Source organism: Poecilia latipinna, unplaced genomic scaffold (genome assembly GCF_001443285.1).
Source record: "Poecilia latipinna isolate Pla-1442-1.1 unplaced genomic scaffold, P_latipinna-1.0 Scaffold1107, whole genome shotgun sequence".
In the NCBI taxonomy this organism is placed as follows: Eukaryota; Metazoa; Chordata; class Actinopteri; order Cyprinodontiformes; family Poeciliidae; genus Poecilia; species Poecilia latipinna.
In genome coordinates, this window is record NW_015113723.1 from 55,283 (window position 1) to 71,717 (window position 16,435).

General features: G+C 41.8%; 2 protein-coding genes and 1 long non-coding RNA gene across 5 annotated transcripts in view; all 3 read right to left on the minus strand.

Moving 5' to 3' along the window:
• Positions 1-6: 6 nt before the first annotated feature.
• edn2 (endothelin 2) lies at positions 7-2,572 on the minus strand. Its single transcript, XM_015052382.1, has 5 exons — positions 2,223-2,572; positions 1,560-1,713; positions 1,312-1,425; positions 627-701; positions 7-531 (listed from the first exon to the last, which is right to left on the minus strand). Exons 1-5 carry the CDS (start codon positions 2,446-2,448, stop codon positions 444-446), a joined length of 657 nt encoding a protein of 218 aa, XP_014907868.1. The 5' UTR covers positions 2,449-2,572; the 3' UTR covers positions 7-443.
• Positions 2,573-3,287: 715 nt separating this feature from the next.
• Positions 3,288-10,052, minus strand: LOC106959663 (uncharacterized). The gene is made up of 3 exons (XR_001427407.1): positions 9,972-10,052; positions 4,034-4,116; positions 3,288-3,590 (listed from the first exon to the last, which is right to left on the minus strand). It is a non-coding gene; the product is annotated as an uncharacterized LOC106959663 (long non-coding RNA).
• Positions 10,053-11,288: 1,236 nt separating this feature from the next.
• hivep3a (HIVEP zinc finger 3a) overlaps positions 11,289-16,435 on the minus strand; it is a 40,089-nt gene continuing 34,942 nt past the window's right edge. For 2 of the 3 annotated variants that reach the window (XM_015052384.1, XM_015052383.1), the window contains exons 4-7: positions 15,023-15,159; positions 14,878-14,943; positions 13,866-14,410; positions 11,289-12,492 (exon numbers count right to left, since the gene is read on the minus strand). In XM_015052384.1, the coding sequence (XP_014907870.1) occupies positions 12,076-12,492; positions 13,866-14,410; positions 14,878-14,943; positions 15,023-15,159 (1,165 nt within the window). In that variant the 3' untranslated portion in view covers positions 11,289-12,075. The remainder of the gene's footprint in view (positions 12,493-13,865; positions 14,411-14,877; positions 14,944-15,022; positions 15,160-16,435) is intronic. The other variant, XM_015052386.1, reaches the window with a different exon arrangement.

The window sequence follows — 16,435 nt, forward strand, 5'->3', positions numbered from 1 at the left end:
GACTCTAGGATATAAATGACACAGTTCTCAATTTCAAGGTCTTCTCAGAGAACCAATGTTGGTGTTTCGTCCATTGAGCCCAAATTCCCAGTCCCTGTTGGTACTTTTGACCTTTCTTGAATATTTGACTTTGACTGAGGGAGACTAATTGTTACATATGAACTGTGATTTGGCCCATTATTCTCCATGGAGGAGAAAAAGACGACATACACTTGTTCCTCCATTTAGGGTTCATCATTTAGAACTAAGGAGTCTCCCAAAGTTTGAAACACGTCTTCATTTTCCTCCTTCCTCTTTCATGTCTCCACTCTTGTTTCCACATGATGGGGAATCCTTTTGAGCTCCGGAGTCAGTAGGAGTTTGGAGGAGTCTCAGAGGCTCACTGGTACCCCACTGGGAGGTAGGATCCATTAAGTCAGAGCGTTGTTTGGATCTTCTCTCCTTTACCTTCTTGTTTTGGTTTTCTTGGCTCCTGAAGAGTTTGATGACTGAATACCTTTTGCGATTGCCATGTTGAGCTTGACCACAGATCTGAAACATGAAACAAGAGTCCTGGTTAGAAACTCCTTGTTGTTGATCAGAAATAACAACAAAAACCCAACAAAAATGTGAGTTTTGTTATTTACCTTAAAGCTGTAAGAAATCTGTGGCTGTTTATGCTGGTAACTTTTTGCAAGGCCTCCGTTCTGCCGTCTTCAGGACTGTGGAGAGAAACAGGCCGTCGTTAAAATTAGGACTGAAACTAAACCACAAATATAGACGTTTCAGAACTTGATGTCACATTTTGGCGCCTTAGAAAAAGAGATCTATAACCTGACCCTACTGTGGGTGCAACTGTTCTGGACCAAGTTGGCAATTCCAGAGATTCCTAATGTAAATATTTTTATGGCTGAAAAGCAGGACGTGCCTTACAAAACATCTTCAAGGACAACATCAAGAGATAATGAGTAATCCATCGTGGTGCTTTTGTGACCACAACATACCAAAGACGCAACACCAACTCCATTGAGCCACAACAGAAATGTAAACTTTCCTAAAAATAGCCGAGTTTTTAATAAACCATAGTCACTCGGGAGAAATGCAGGTTTTGCTATCTGCCACCACCCTCATACCACAGGGCCACTATCACACGTCCGATCATTGAATCTTTTCTCTGGCTCTGTGGCGACATGCTTTCTGGATGTATCACTTAAGACCAAGAAAGATGCAGATCTATTCTGATACTATCATCCAAACCCAGATTATGTCGTGAGGGGGAAAATACTGAGTTTCCTGCCGGGTAGGTATACAGAATAAAAAGGCATTGCTCACCTTTTATGGCAAAAGCCATGGCAGGTTTTATCTGCAGGATCGCTGCATTCACATCGGCTGGCTGACCGGCGACGGCGAGACGCAGAACTTCCCAGGCCATAAGGAAGGAGTTTGCTGTTAAAGACAAATGAAACATTTTTAGATGGAGATAGCTTATTGAAGCATCTCTGGGCTTTTATTAGATATTTGGCTTTTCACACACAAAACCAACCAGCAGCATCACTGTCTGAAGCTGTGAAGAACCTCACCTCGGTGTGTTGACCCAGATGATGTCCAGGTGGCAGAAGTAGATGCACTCTCTGTCTTCCCAGTTGCTACAGGAGCAGCGCTTGGTCCTGATGTGGCGCTGATGTGGCTCTGAGACGATCGCTTCCTGCTGGTCTGATAAAGGGAGTCCACAGCCTGGCAGGTACCAGAGATCCAGAGATTAGACAGCATTACAAATGTGTGCATACATATGTGATTATAAATCACACATGCACATAAAGAGACATACAATATGTGTAATGTGGACCCATTGCTGCACAAATATTATTAGTTATTTAACTTATTCCAATTAAGATGATACACTATCTTGACCAGAAGTGCCTGGATCAGCAGTGCTACGCTGATATTGTGTTTAATCTCTAATGAAAGGTGTGTTTCTTATTGAGGTCAAGTGTTTCATGGAAGTCTGCACTTGTTCTATTTATGCTCTCTGTTTACTGGTCAAAGTCTGGTCAAATAAAACAGCAGCATCTCTATTTTTAATCCATCATAAAAAAAATAAGTAAATAAAAACTTCCAGGTTTCAGAACTTTACTCTGTCCAGAAATCTTTAATAAGTGTCCAACTTCCAAGAGTTTCAATGCTACAAACAAAATAATAATAAAAATAATAATAATAATAATAATAATAATAAAACAACTTACCATCTTGTAGAGACATGCAGATAATGAATAAACCCAGCATCTTGCTCCTGAAGCGGTTCATTGTGGTTCTTTGTGGCGTTGGATGAAAGCAGCGGCAGTCAGGAGACACGTTCAGGTCGGTGGGCAGGTTTAGCGTCTGAACTCTGTGCAGCAGCAGCAACAGGTGCTTTGTGTTCAGCTGCAGCCAGGAGCGTCTGCTTATATATCCCACAGGCTCCTCCCACATCTGTGAGCTTGGCTGTTGTTATACAACTCGGCTGAGACTCCACCTGAAACCCCCACATCCCCGCTCCATCACGGTGACACACAGCATTCCAGTCACCGGAGTGAAGCCGCCGTCTCCTCATGGAATGTCATTCAGACTGGAAACTCAAAATAACAACGGCAGGATGAGAATATTTCTAAGCAGCTCATAATGAATACATCTCTACAGATAGCATGTTTATCATCTTCTGTCATTCTCTTTTATCTTTTTTTTCTGTAGTTATGCTTATATTAGTCAAATATGCAGAGTTGGGTGGTAACTAGTTACATTTCCTTGAGTAACTTTTTTGAAAAAGAGGTACCTTTAGGATCATTTTTACTAAAGCTGTAATTTTGACTTTTACTTAAGTAATTTTATCATGAAGTATTTCTACTACTGGATTTTCTACCCACTGAATGAAAAACAAACATGTTTTAACCAGAAATTCAACAGACACACCTGCAGCTTTATGTTAAAGTTTATGCGTTTTTTTATTGAAAGAAACTGATTTGGAAAATTTTTATTTTACCTGATTTTATTTTTTTTGTTACTTACATGAATCACGAATCATTGGATTTTCATCCATAAAATATGAAAATTTCCACGTAACTTTAGATTTGATGATGTAATTTTTAAATATTAAATGATTGATCACTTGATAAGTTACTCAGTACTTGAGTAGACTTTTTACCAAATACTTTTTTACTCTCAAATTAGTCATTTAACTTGAGTAAAAATATGTTGAAGTGGTGCTACTCTTACTTGAGTACAATGTTTTGGTACACTGTACTGAGTTAGAGTTTGGACTGTGGTCAAACAAGGGTTTAAAAGGTGGTTGCCTTTCACTTTTTGACAAATAAAATGATTTCTTTGGAAAATCAGGAGCATGCAGCGGCCGAGAGGGGCTGCGCCAGCCTGCAGGGAGCCTTGTTTGTTTTTCCTCATTCCACAGATGAGAGACGTGGAACGAGATGGAACCGGAGCGGCAGAGGAAGAGGTGAGTGGCAGCAGAAGGTTTGCATGCGCCCCGCCGCTGATAGGGGGATAAAAAGAAGGGCTGTCAGCACCCCCCGCAGGAAGGTGAGGTCATAGCAGCGTCTCCACGGTGAGCATCACGGTTTGACCTTCGTAGAGAGATACGCCGGATCAGCTCTCTGCAGCCCACACACACACACACACACACACACACAAACATGCTTGTGTTGCTATCTTTGTGGGGACTTTCCATTGACTTCCATTCATTTCTTCAGCCTAAACCTTACCTTTACCACTTTCCTAACCCTAACCATCACATACCTAACCCTAACCCTAACCAAAACTCAATTCATACCTTAGCCCTAAATCTGACCCCTGACCCAAAAACAGGGATTCCCCTTGTGGGGACCAGGCTCCGGTCCCCACAAGGAGCAATTGGTCCCCACAACGTAGTATATGGCAGGAAAATCGTCCCCACAAGGTATTACAAACAAACGCACACACACAACCAAGTAAACACACTACAGTAAAACTCCACTGACACACACTCTCTTCTAATCCCACATACACAGATATTGAAATGTGTACCCACAGAGCCTAAGGAGTTAAAGTCAAACCTCTCAGGTATTCCTTCCCGTTGTCGTGTTGTGATCTTCAGAGCTACAGGCTGGTGAACTTGAGACAAAGAGAGCATGTGATACCGGAACAAGTGGGAGAAATGAAGGAATTCAAATCAAAGTGTTAGTAGTGACAGTTCCAGCACAACTAGGTCCGACAAACTGAGGCTGTTTTTCTTCTGTTTTTTTTTTTTTGTTCTGATTTTGTCCAACTTTCCTCTTCACAGAACAGCAGGACGTCTACTGACTTCAAATGACCAACACTTAGAGTGAAGGTCCTCACACTGAACTTTTGCATGCTACACTTTTCAGATTTTCATTTGTACACTGTTTGAAAGCCATCGATATAGTCTGTTGTGTTGGTCTGTCACATAATATTTCACTAACGTAGATTGAATTTTGTGGTTTTAATGCATCAAAATGTGCTAAAACGTCTAGGAGTGTGAATACATTTGCAAGGACTTGTATTTCCTCATGTGTAAGTGTTAAAAACACCTGTCAAATAATTCATGATTAAATCATGATTGTGATTAGACAAAATCTTTTTGTCAGATTTACATGCTGCTTATCAAAATGCAACCTGTATTACAGCTTTCTTTTACAAAGGCTCCAAATTTAATCCAAATATTAAATGATTGGAAACATCTGACTTCTATTGATCTGTTGGTGTCACAATATGCTCATATAAACAATGTTATGTCATTAAAGCAGGAGTTTATTTTCAGTGCTGCGTCATGCTGCAGTATGCTGGCTAAGGTGTTGTTCTTCCTGGATGTTCACAGGCGCATCTGCTCCCAAAATAAAATCAAAGTAGCATCAACGTATTTGTTTTACATATTATTTACCATAAATGGTTTCAGATTGCGGACCAGACGGCCAAATTTAAAAACAGGAAGGAGTGCAATTGTTTAGTTAATGCTGGATGGAAAGTCTGGTAGAGGAATTTTTTTACATCAGCGCTGCGCTGGAAACTTGATAGATAGAAGGTGCTTAGAGAAACAACAGGAGGAAAAAACACGGCTGGAGCATTGTGTGCTGGTTTTGGAGGGTTAAGGTTAAAAGGAAATGCCACAAGGATGTCAAAATGTGCGCAGACTGATATTGGACCAATCACAGGTTTACAGTGAGGTGGAAAAAAAAAACAGATCTTGAGTAAATATTTGTCTGATGGAAAAATGGAGTCAATCTGAAGGTAACCTTTGGCCCTCGCTTCCTTTCCTCTTGCTGCTTGGCAGGGTGGCAGGGTGAAAAATGTGCTCTTATCTGCCCGTCACTTCCGCCTGCTGCTGAGGGACAAAGAGGAATGCAAGGCGGTGTGGTGACAAACAAAAAGCTGAGCTGTGATTGCAGAATCATTAAGAATTCCTAAAGGATGAGGGAAAACGTTTGATCCGCTGAGGCAGCTGCAGCCTGCCACGATATCAGCATCCTTTAAAGCGTGTAAAAGTCTTAAATTCATGTATCTAAAATTAAGTCTTTAAAATGTATTAAATTCTTAAAACAAGATGTAACTTGGCCTTGAATACATATATATTACATTTTGTCATGGCAGGACCATTTAATCTTGTATATTCAATATAAGATGGAAAGATGGGAAAGACGTTTGCGGCTCGCCGTCTGCCGCAGTCAGCTTTGTTGTTTTTGTGTCCTTATAGTGGCCATTATGTTGTACTTCAAATAGTTTTATGTATTCTGTACAGCACTTTGGTGCTTTTGGTAATTTTAATTTAAATCTGAATTGATTTGGATGTAGTGTTTTTCTGACATCTTCATTGCGTTCTGTGACACGAAGTGGTTGAGGCAACTCTGGACAAATACTCTGACCTTTCTAGTTTCTTGCGTTGATCATCGGTAAGTGAAAACATATCGACATTCGGCTGGATTACATTCGACTTTGCCGTTACCTCACTTCTATTACCAACCCTTTAGAGGCTACTTGCATCCTGCGCCCCAGATATGTCACAGTTTTGCTCCCTGGCGTGACTAAAACTCCATAGAAAATGGTCGCCACTGTGATTAGCGCACAGTTCCTTCACACTGTGGTCAAGCAACTGTCTGACCTTTTGAAGAATTTTCAACAAAGTTGTTACTATGATGGGATATACAGCTGAGATTTGGGTGATGCAGGTCTTAAATTTCCTTCGTAATAGTCTTAAAAAGGTTTCAAAAAGTCTTGAATTTGACTTGGTGAACTCAAATTCAGGAACCATCATGGTTTCTGATGGTTTTCATCATAAACCATGATGAAACTACCTGCTAGCACTGTCTCTTTAGCAGAAACGTCTATATTAGCTATCACATTAGCATAGACCTTTCAAGGCAACAGTTAGAAGCTAACTTGATCAACGCAAGTTAGCATCTTCACCCTATCTCTGAGATGGAGATGTAGGGTGGTACATTTCCACCCTACTCATCTGGTTCAGGTCAAGTATTAAGACCATTTTCCTCCACAAATCATGAAGAGAAGACTGTTTGATATTAGCTTTAAATACTAAACAGAAACATTTTAATATCAAGGGCTCAGGAGTTTGGATGATGTCCAGGAGATTTTAGTGAGAGCAGAAGAAGCAACAGCATTCCTCATATAGAGAGTTAAAATCTGGTGTTTATGTGAGCAGAGCACATTTCCTTAAATCTAATCTGAACAATCCCAGTGACAGAAAGACCTTCTGTAACCTTTATGCTATGAGGAGATGGTTTGTTTTTCAGGCCTGGGAGTCTTTGTGATCCTGGTCAGGGTGGAAGAGAGAGCAGGGGTCTCTGGCATTCCAGGCAGACTTGACATTTCCCTGACATTAGGCTATTTTTGTTACATTTTTCCATTCTAAATCCAGGACATTTCCATTGTCCTGGGTTTAGTTTAAGGAACGCTGTTGTGAAGCTACTCTGGAGACTATCCCTGCTTTGAGTTGATTCTTTCTTATTACTCAGAGTAATAATAAGGGTACAGAGAAGCTGCTGAACCAATCACAGCCAGGTCTGGTTTGGGGCAATGAGATTAAAAAAAAATTAAAATAGGAGCAAGAACTGAATATGAATTTACATATTTTAAATTAGGGTTATAAGTAACCATCCTCCACTACAAAGAGAGAAGTGCCGAGCCTAATGAGCCGACTTTTAGTGTTAATTTAATATTTGGAGGCATGACCAACACAGACTGAACTGCTTCCTTCACTTCTGCCATAGCTAAAACTACAGGCAGCCTACAATTCTAAAACACCGCAGAAAAATCAACTTCTCACTCCACTTGACTGAAATTCTACGAGAGGAATCCAAGTGAATGGGAGTAAACCCAGATGAAACACTAAAGAGAGATGTGAATCAAGTGAAACTGCATAGAATAGGTGAGGACTGAGGATTGGTTGTATAACTGTCTCTGATCAGTGGGGAAGGATCCACTGTTACAGAGTGACAGCGTAGATGCGTACGGTGTTGGTGTGTCAGCCTATCTTGCAGCTCATCTCCCCAATCTGTTCAAGATCAGATTCCATTACAACACTTTTTCAGTGATGCAGGCTCTCTTGTTTTTATAAGATAAAGCAGCGAATCTGAAACCTCATCACGGAGCAGCCACGCCCTGATGAAAACCCAAAGAGAAACGGAGAACAGGAACCAAACTTGGTAACCGTTGGTGGTTTTCGAACATCGGTGACTCACACAGATAGCGGCGCGGGGTGAGCTTAAAAGAAATATGGGCCAAGCGTCTGCAGGAGTAGATCAAAGATTTGATTGCAGCAGCGTACCTGCCAACATGTCAGACACACAAAGGTAAAATGTAAGTGATGAGGGTATCCGCCACACCTGTCTGCCATGACTATGTGAGGATGAGGGTTAGCCAGAGTTGCAAGAGGAGACAAGTGATGCTTGCATAAAAAAATGTGAAACATTTACTGTATAACAGGTAAACATGGAAAATGATTAAGAAAGATTTTGGTGCGGTGTTTCTCAGCAACCAAGCATTTTCGTGACTACAAAGGGAAAATATTCTAAAGCATTTTTAATGAAACACTTTCAGACCCACATAAAGGTATGATACCTTAAATGGGAAAACAGAGCAGTGGACCTCCACCTATTCTTGGTTCCTTCGCAAGTGCTTCTTTGGGTCTTTTCACGCCTGATAGACTTTTTTCAGCTGCTGCGGTTCTGTGCACTGTCAAAAGAACCAAACATTTTATAAAACCTGTTCCCCTCCTCGCCTGTGGAGGCGCTGCACCAAGAACCGCTGAAGGACACAACATGAAAATCTCTGACGAAAACCCTGAGCCAAAACTGGAGTGGCGTCAGATGGTTGGAGGATTTGATTTTTGTCTGACCCCGAGTCATCTCTCCCGTTTGCACTAGACCTGTGTGTTTGTTTTAGTTGTATTTAACTAAACTGAGACTAAGCAGATTCTCTGGTCTGCAGCAGAGTTTGATTGTGAATTCACACCTCCGCAAACGAACCAGACTGCCAAGGTAAATGAACCAGAGTTTGATTAAAGCCGACTAAATGAATATGATGTGAATGAACCCTTACTTACCCTAACCTGCCTTTTTGTGGATTCAAAAGAGAATGCACCATGAGAAGTTGAAACACCTGAGTGCAATCCTTGACAAGCTATTGGCTAGCTTTTAGAAAGCAGCTAATCCAAGGACATCCTGCATTTAAAACCCAAGGTGCATCAACGAAGTTTAGGTTAGAGGCTATGCAGCCAGGTCATATTAGCTTTAGTAAGTAGAATAGGTCGTCTCAAAGTCGTAAGCTCATCTTTCATTTTCCATTCTGAACAAAGGTAACATTGAAATAAGCCTCCTATTTCTAAACAATGATCTTGACAATTGAACAGTTTTTATGAGGAAATACTGAACATTGTTGTGGGTTCGTGTCACCCGTCTCCTGTCTCCCTGCCCTCATTGTCACATACCTGCTGCAGACACCCGCATCACTTAAACCGGTACGCTGACAGTTAGCGTTCACATCCACGCTGCTTGTTTATGCTGTGCAATGACAAAGTGAAATTACCGACATGAGCAAGTCGCCACGGTATGTTTCCAAAAGTAAGGAGGATGTTCAAGCCAACGGTTTTCATAAGTCATGAAGGTAGATTTTTGTGAGTATTTTTTTTTCTTTCTGTTTTTTTCTGAGAAACACCAATAAACCCAACACACGCGGTTAGGACGGCGTTACCAAAACTTGAGAACAGAGGTGGAATTGCTCCTGAAATAGCAATGAATACCAGGAACTGAACTATCTACTTTTCTAATAAACACCAAATGTAAAGTAAAATATTTGCTCCAAGATAAATTTCTTGAACAATTTCTATTCATCAAAAGAACTTCATATCTGACAAAGTTAAAGTGAGTAAATGCTAAATTAATTAAGCTATATTTGATATATTCACCATTTTTAACAACTGAAAGTAACAGTTACTTGATTGTGCTGTATAATTGTATTATGTACCTGGAAAACACATAATACTGCCTGTTTAATATTATGTAAGGCACACTGCACTCAGAAGTTCTCCATTCCATTCGTTGTTAGACTGCTGGCACCACTTGGTTGGAGCTCTGTTGAATTGGGTCAGTCACTTTAAAGTGAATACTTATGCAATCACTTATTTCCTATTAGTCTACATATATTTGTCATTAGGTTTTAGAAATCAGTTTTTACACTGACATCACTGGGATTTTTGCTTCTTTTATTGCCCTTGTGTTGTAGGAAACAACACAAGGGCAAGTAATCCAAGGGCTAAATACTTTTCATATGCACTACAAACTGTAAACTTGTGGCTGTAAATCACAGCCACAAGTTTAGATTGTTCTGGTTTGCCCTGCTTCCTTCCTATTTACTCATGCTTTATATGAAATTCAGAAGAATTAACTGTTTATGTAACTCTATGTAACTCTTAGCTCTCCTTTAACAAAGGTAATTACCTTCAGACTTTAAATCACTGCAAGCTTCCAAAAATGTGGGGTGTTGTTATGCTTGTCGCTATAGAAACTCAAACTGCTTTCCAGGGAACCTTATCAGTGGATTAATTTATATAAAGAGGAAACACCCAGACATGACATCAGCCATTGTCAACATCTACTTCTCTGCTAAACCAGAACTTTGTCTTAAAATGTTCAACATATTCGGGTCCAATTAGAAGAAACAACAATAATCCCCCTGAACCGTCCCTAAGGTATGATTGAAGTCTGTGGATGATGTCATAATGCCTGTAAGCGGCAGGCAGCTCTCTGCTGCCATCCAGTGGATACAGTAGACTCCTGCTCCTCAATGTCGACCTACTTCAGCGGCATTTCACAGCAGAGAGAATGACTTAGAGGGAAGAGTGAACTCTGTCATTACTATAAAATTTAAACAAACCAAGAATTAATTTATTGGTTAAAAACATTAACCCACACTAGTATGAAGTGAGCGGTAGTGGTTTGTACACAAAAGATTATGTTATGTTTACGTCAATGTACCAGCTGTAATCCTGTAATCGTCAGTTAATTTAGTCATGGATTTATGGTTAGCTGGAGTTCATGGGGTCAAAAAAGGAAGGAAAAACAGCTAAACATTCGTCAACAAGTTCCAGTGTTTCTCTGTCTAAACTGGAAAACCAGATTTCTAACCAGAAGCATTTGTTACGCAAAATGGTAACGTGATTTTTAATATATATATATATATATATTTTACAAAAACTATTTTGAGACATTCATTAAGATTTACAGCATGAACTGTGCAAACAGTTCATGCTAACTAACTTGAATGACCAATATGGAATTATTTTGCACTTTGACTTCTGAGGACAGGATTTGATTAGATGTTATTTGTACTTTAAATGTGAACTGTTAAAATCCTGTTTTTTGGGAAGGCTATGTGCAGCAATTTCAGCTATTTTGTTAAACTACATTATGGCAAAAAGTTAAGGCTTTTTTTTTAAAGTTTTATTTAATTTAAAAAGAAAAATCTGTCATTTTAGGCAACAGCAGTCACAAAAAAACCAAAATATTGCAACATCTTGGAGGAACTGAATAATTTATCTGGGTAGTGATGCTGTACTGCTATTATCTAGGAATTTAAAGAAATGTTTATATTCATATTTATATTATTGAGAGGAGTAGTGGAATTATTATTATTTTTTAAAAAAGGGAGACCTCACAAGAAGCTTGAAGTTCCAATCAGTTGTTTTTATAACAGGAAACTTCGTTTTGCCTGGAAAAAAAAAAAAAAACATGGAAAGAAGGACTTTAGAGACCAGCCATGTGTCACAGTTTTAATATAAATCTGTAAAAATGAGACGTTTAATGGCAAACATGAAAATGAGTGATTGTATCGTTTAGAAAAGGCAAAAAAACAAAAAAAAACAAACAAAAAAAACACACACATCCGTTTATGACGATTGAAAGCCAACAGTACCATTGTCACTGAGTACATGAAACATCTCCATCAGATCATCTGTCAGTGCTCTCCCTACACTTGGAGCTGAAGCTGGTTCCCTACAGGAAAGGCTGATCCCAGCTCTGCTTCTCACTCCACAACACTAACAACAAAACAAAAAATTCTGACAAATCAGAAAAATCACAGCTTTATGACGCTTCAAACCACAATCCTGACATCAAATTGCACTTTAAATACTGGTCTGAGTGAATAAATATCTGTTCTGATAATACAGTACAATAACATAGCAATAGTTGAATTAGAGCCGTCTCAATGGGGCTAACAGGAAAACTCAATTCATTCCAGCTGCTGTTGCATAACGTACAGAATTTGCATAATAGCACATAAATAAATTAACACAGATGACGTCAAACGAAAGGGTAAAAAAGATTTACAAAACGTACTGCATATCTAACAGTGCTTATTTATATATTTAGATATATTATTCAGATAATTACATAACAGCGTCATTCAGAAGCGGTGCTCAAGTGCTTTCGTCTTGTTGAGCTTTGGAATATTTCACCGTCACCTGGACTCTGTTTCTTTTCTTCTCTTCTTTTTGCACTGTCCCTTTATATATATATATATATATAAAAAGTCTCCCTCCTATCAGAGATGCTTCTGAGAGGAGTTCTGACCTTCAGTGTAAACATGCCTCTCTGTGTCGCTTCTGGAAGTGGAGGGCTGCTGGACGGGGAGGCCTTTGTCTCCTGGGGGTGTTTGCTCTGCAGCTCGGGGGCGCCGTGGAGCGCTGCTTGCCACCATCTCTTTGTGGGCATCCTGGTACGGCGGGGCAGCCATCTTTCCGGTTGGGATGTGGGAGGCCGCCGGGCTGGCCACCAGACGGTAGAGCGGAAGGGTGGACCTGGGCTGGACCATGTGGATCCCCCCGATGGGGATCAGGAGGCTGGGCGTTCTGCCGGGCTGCTGGGAGTGAAGCGGGAGGTGGCTCAGGAGTCGGTTGGTTCCTCGAGGTCGGGCAGGATGAGGGCCGATGATGGGGACCAGACTGCTCTCATCACCCGACTGCAAAAGACAAAGATGGGCAGCAGAAGAGGGATGATTGTGATGTAGCAGGAGATTCAGGAAGGAGAGTTCAGAAAAGGAATAAAGGAACAAAACAAGCAAATTACATACTAAAGGGCTCTGAAGGTCGTTGATATCATTGGATTTTAAATGGTAATTACCATAATTCTCGGACATTGGCTCCTCTCCCCACTGAGCCACGGTCATATCAGAGTAAAGAGAAATGTAAAACACAGGTCTCCCTTTCCTTCCACTTCACAACTGAGCCCTACCTTGTGTTGCTATGTGGCATTAAACCCCAATCGACACATTGGAGATTGAGATTGTGACATGACAACAGAGGGAAAGATTTAAAGGGGTAGGAAGTCTTTTTCTAAGGCACGGTTTGAGGAGCTTCCACCACATTTTCATAATATCCCTGTTTTTTGTCTTCAATCTCCTCCCTGTGGCTCCAATCTTTCACCTGCTTCCCAGTTTTCCAGCCAGCTGCCCACAGAAAACATGCCGACTCTATTTCCAAGCTCTCCTGGTTTATTCTGGGCTCAGGAGTTACAGGTTGATAGGAAGCATGAGAGTTGCCTTTCCTTCCTGTTCCAATAAATGCGACTTTAAACAAGCTGAGATGTAGCAGCCGATCTATATTTGCTCTGCGTGTTGACCGACTGGGATTAAACCGAGCCACACAACATTGGCTGTTTGAGTCTGAAGGGCGTTTATTTTAGTCTGAGCTAAACTAACATGGATGGAGTCACAGGTGAAAGAAGGCTGCGGTTTGGCTTATTCCTAGGCTGTTTTCACACCTGATGGTCTGGTAGACTTGGTCTGACTGGGAACCAAATTCACAACATTTGTTCCGTTTTCAGCTGCTACGGTTCTCTTTCACGCTGCACTCTGTCAAATCAACCACACTTTGAAAAATCCCCCTGTGGGGCACTGCAGCAAGAATCACTGAAGGGAATGACAAAAACATCTGAAAGCAACTTCCTTCACAAATCTAAGCAAAAATGGAGTGGCAACTGACTGTAGAGGTTGTAGGATTTCTCTTTAGTCTTTGGTAAAAGATCACAAGCCATTTTTCCCATTAGCACTAGACCCTCAAGGTAGCTTGGGTTGTATCTACCCAGAATGCACTGTGCTATAGTCCACTTCCTGCTATTGGAGTGGTCTCCAGTCCACTTGGCGTTTTCATATTAATTTGAACAGCACCAGAGTTCATATCACCTGAACCAGGACCGAGGTTAGTAGGTGGACCAGTTTGTTTTATTAAGCTGCATCAGAGTTCAATTACGCATTCACACCTTCCCAACTAACTGGACCTTCTAGGCAAATGAACTGAGGTTTGATTAAATTATACATTTATTCAACAGACTCACCAGAGCTGCAGCAGGCCGTAACTCCTTCTGTGGACGGCAAGTTTGACATGGAGCAGATCCACCAGCTGGGGAGCCAGGAAACCCGGTGGAGTGGGACCCCTCGGCTGGGCCCCTGACTGGAGATGCTGCTGTCTTCAGAACTGAGGAGACGGGATGAGAGGACGGAGACAGGGACGAGGTTGGCGCAGGAGACGGGTGTGGGCCGGGTGATGGGCTGCGAGGTGGAGACGGCTCCCTTTCTGGACCTGGAGACTGGGTGTGTGGAGAGTGGGAGGCCCCGGAGGACGAAGCATTGAGGCGCCTGCGGGCGAACAGGGCCCTCCTGGTGCTGGCGGAGCTCCTCCTGGTGGGAGGTGGGGGGGGCGAGCTGCACGTGTTCCCCACCAGCCGGTCCTCCACTCCAGCTTTTTCCCCTCTGGTGTGTGAACCGTCAGGTACTGTGGACCCACTGCCTTCATCATGTGTACCGTCATCATCCTCATGAGCAGCGTCTTGGCGGTCAGAGTCCTCGAGTTGGTCTGGATCGGCTGCTTGGTCCTTTGATTCTAATGGAGCAGAGAGAAAAACTGATTTCAAACTTTTCTGTTATTTTTTAATTTATGAACATTTATGACTTGTCATGAAGTGTCATTCGCTAAATAATGACACTTTTAATGCAAAGTTGCTTTAAAAGTTGTATTAAAGTCCATTAAAAGAGCCAACTTTGAACTATTTGGTAAATACTGACATTTTAATGGAAAGTTGGCACTTTTAATGGACTTTAATGCAACTTTTAAAGCAACTTTGCATTAAAAGTGTCATTATTTACCAAATGACACACAGTCATAAACATTCATAAAGACTCCTTTATGATCTTAATGGGTGTTATGTCATATTTATGACGGCGTCATGTCAGTCTTATGCACACCCCTTCAAATAAAGTGTTAACAAATGAGCTGTTATGAGAAAGAAGAAGGACCAAAGTAAAGTAATATTTAACAGGACTATATCATCAACACAGAATAGAACAAACCTCCAGGTGTGTCGTCCTGGTGACCTCTGCCCTCTGCCCCAGGAGTCAGGTGTTCACCAAGCACTACTGAAAACAAACAGCAGCTCTGTGGAAAGGAGCCCGGACCAGAGAAGAAGAGCAGCAGCTTCACAGGTTCTTATCTCACCTGGAGCGCCCAGCGAGCCACTGCACACCTCGCTCACAGACGTCTGGGATTCCTCTGAGAGTGCGGTGGGATTCCCGGACTCACCCGGGCGCTTCCTGTCACACTCACCACACACCACTCCTGGCTGGGCCTGGGATCTGGACGAGTGGGAGATCAAGAAGGTTTAGTTTGTCCCAGAGCTGACCTGTTAGCAGCGGTTTAACATCTACATCGGTCAGCAGTTAGCACATTAGCCGTCTGGTCTTCACTGTGTAGGCACCCAGTTCAGCTTCAACAGACCAGCTTTCAGAAGTCTTAGCGGTCCACTGCTATGCAAAATTCACCTTTTGCATGTTTCTGTCCTTCGTTTGGTTATCTACTGCTTCTAGAAAAAGAACACCCAGTCGTTTTTTGGGAGTAAGTCAATGTTCTGCTGGTGTCTGCAAAACAACCCATTTCAAAAACATCTAAATTTTTGCATCACATTGTTTTAACCTAGCAACCCCAAGCCAAGCAGAGTTCCTCCCCTGGAAACCCAAGTGGAGAGCCACCCACTTTATTACAACACGATGCTAAGTTTGTTATGCTGGATTTATGCTGCACAATGGCTGCTGGAAAAGGTCAATATTTTGTTCTTAACTGCAATACAGAGCATGTGTCCATGTATTTTCTCCCAGGCACAGAGAACAGAGCTCCATGGCTTCATCTTAGTTTTGCTTACAATGTCGCTGGGATGTTGCTAAAGAAAGTTGCAGTTTGAACAGATCAGTTTAGGAAGGATTTCTCTGAAAACTACCAACAGAACTCGACAGGATCCACCAAATGACTTGGACTGATGAAGGTGCTGTTCCTATTGTTCGTCACTAATCTGCAGATGATGGCCGTGTAAATCTATAATGCTGTCTTGTTGTTCAGCATGAACGTGATTTGTCAATTAGGACAAGGTAACACCAAATGGGTTTGGTTCGTTTGACACAGTGCAGTGTGAAAACGAACTGAAGCAGCTGAAATTGGAAAAAAAACTACATAACTTTGGTCCCCGATCGAATCGAGTCCACCAGCTTTTCATCAGCTGTGAAAACATCCTAAGAAAACCTCCAGGTAAATAAAGACACTTCAGTGTAAGGACCCTGCACACACACAGCGCTCACACTCCACACCCGTCAGAGTCGATGCTCTTAGCGTTCCCTGTACTGGGTGACATTTGGCGTCCTTGCTGCCTCCGGTTTGTCTTTTTGCACCTCAGACAGACTGAACAGATGGAGAAAAGCAGGTTTGCAGATGAGTCATGTCTTTAGGAAGGCTGCGCTGCCGCGGCAACATGAGTCACAACATGGCTTTCTGTCCAAGCGCTCACATCACATCCCAAGATGTGCAGATGGCACCTCTCTTCACTCCCCGGTGTGTTCATTCCTGACAGGTATTATGACACAT

Coding starts and splice junctions, on each gene's coding strand:
- edn2 (XM_015052382.1), bottom strand. CDS start 2,448: ATGTGGGAGGAGCCTGTGGGATATATAAGCAGACGCTCCTGGCTGCAG. Junction 1,714..2,222: donor CTGCATGTCTCTACAAGATG/GTAAGTTGTTTT, acceptor GGTACCTGCCAG/GCTGTGGACTCCCTTTATCA. Junction 702..1,311: donor CATGGCTTTTGCCATAAAAG/GTGAGCAATGCC, acceptor TTCTCTCCACAG/TCCTGAAGACGGCAGAACGG.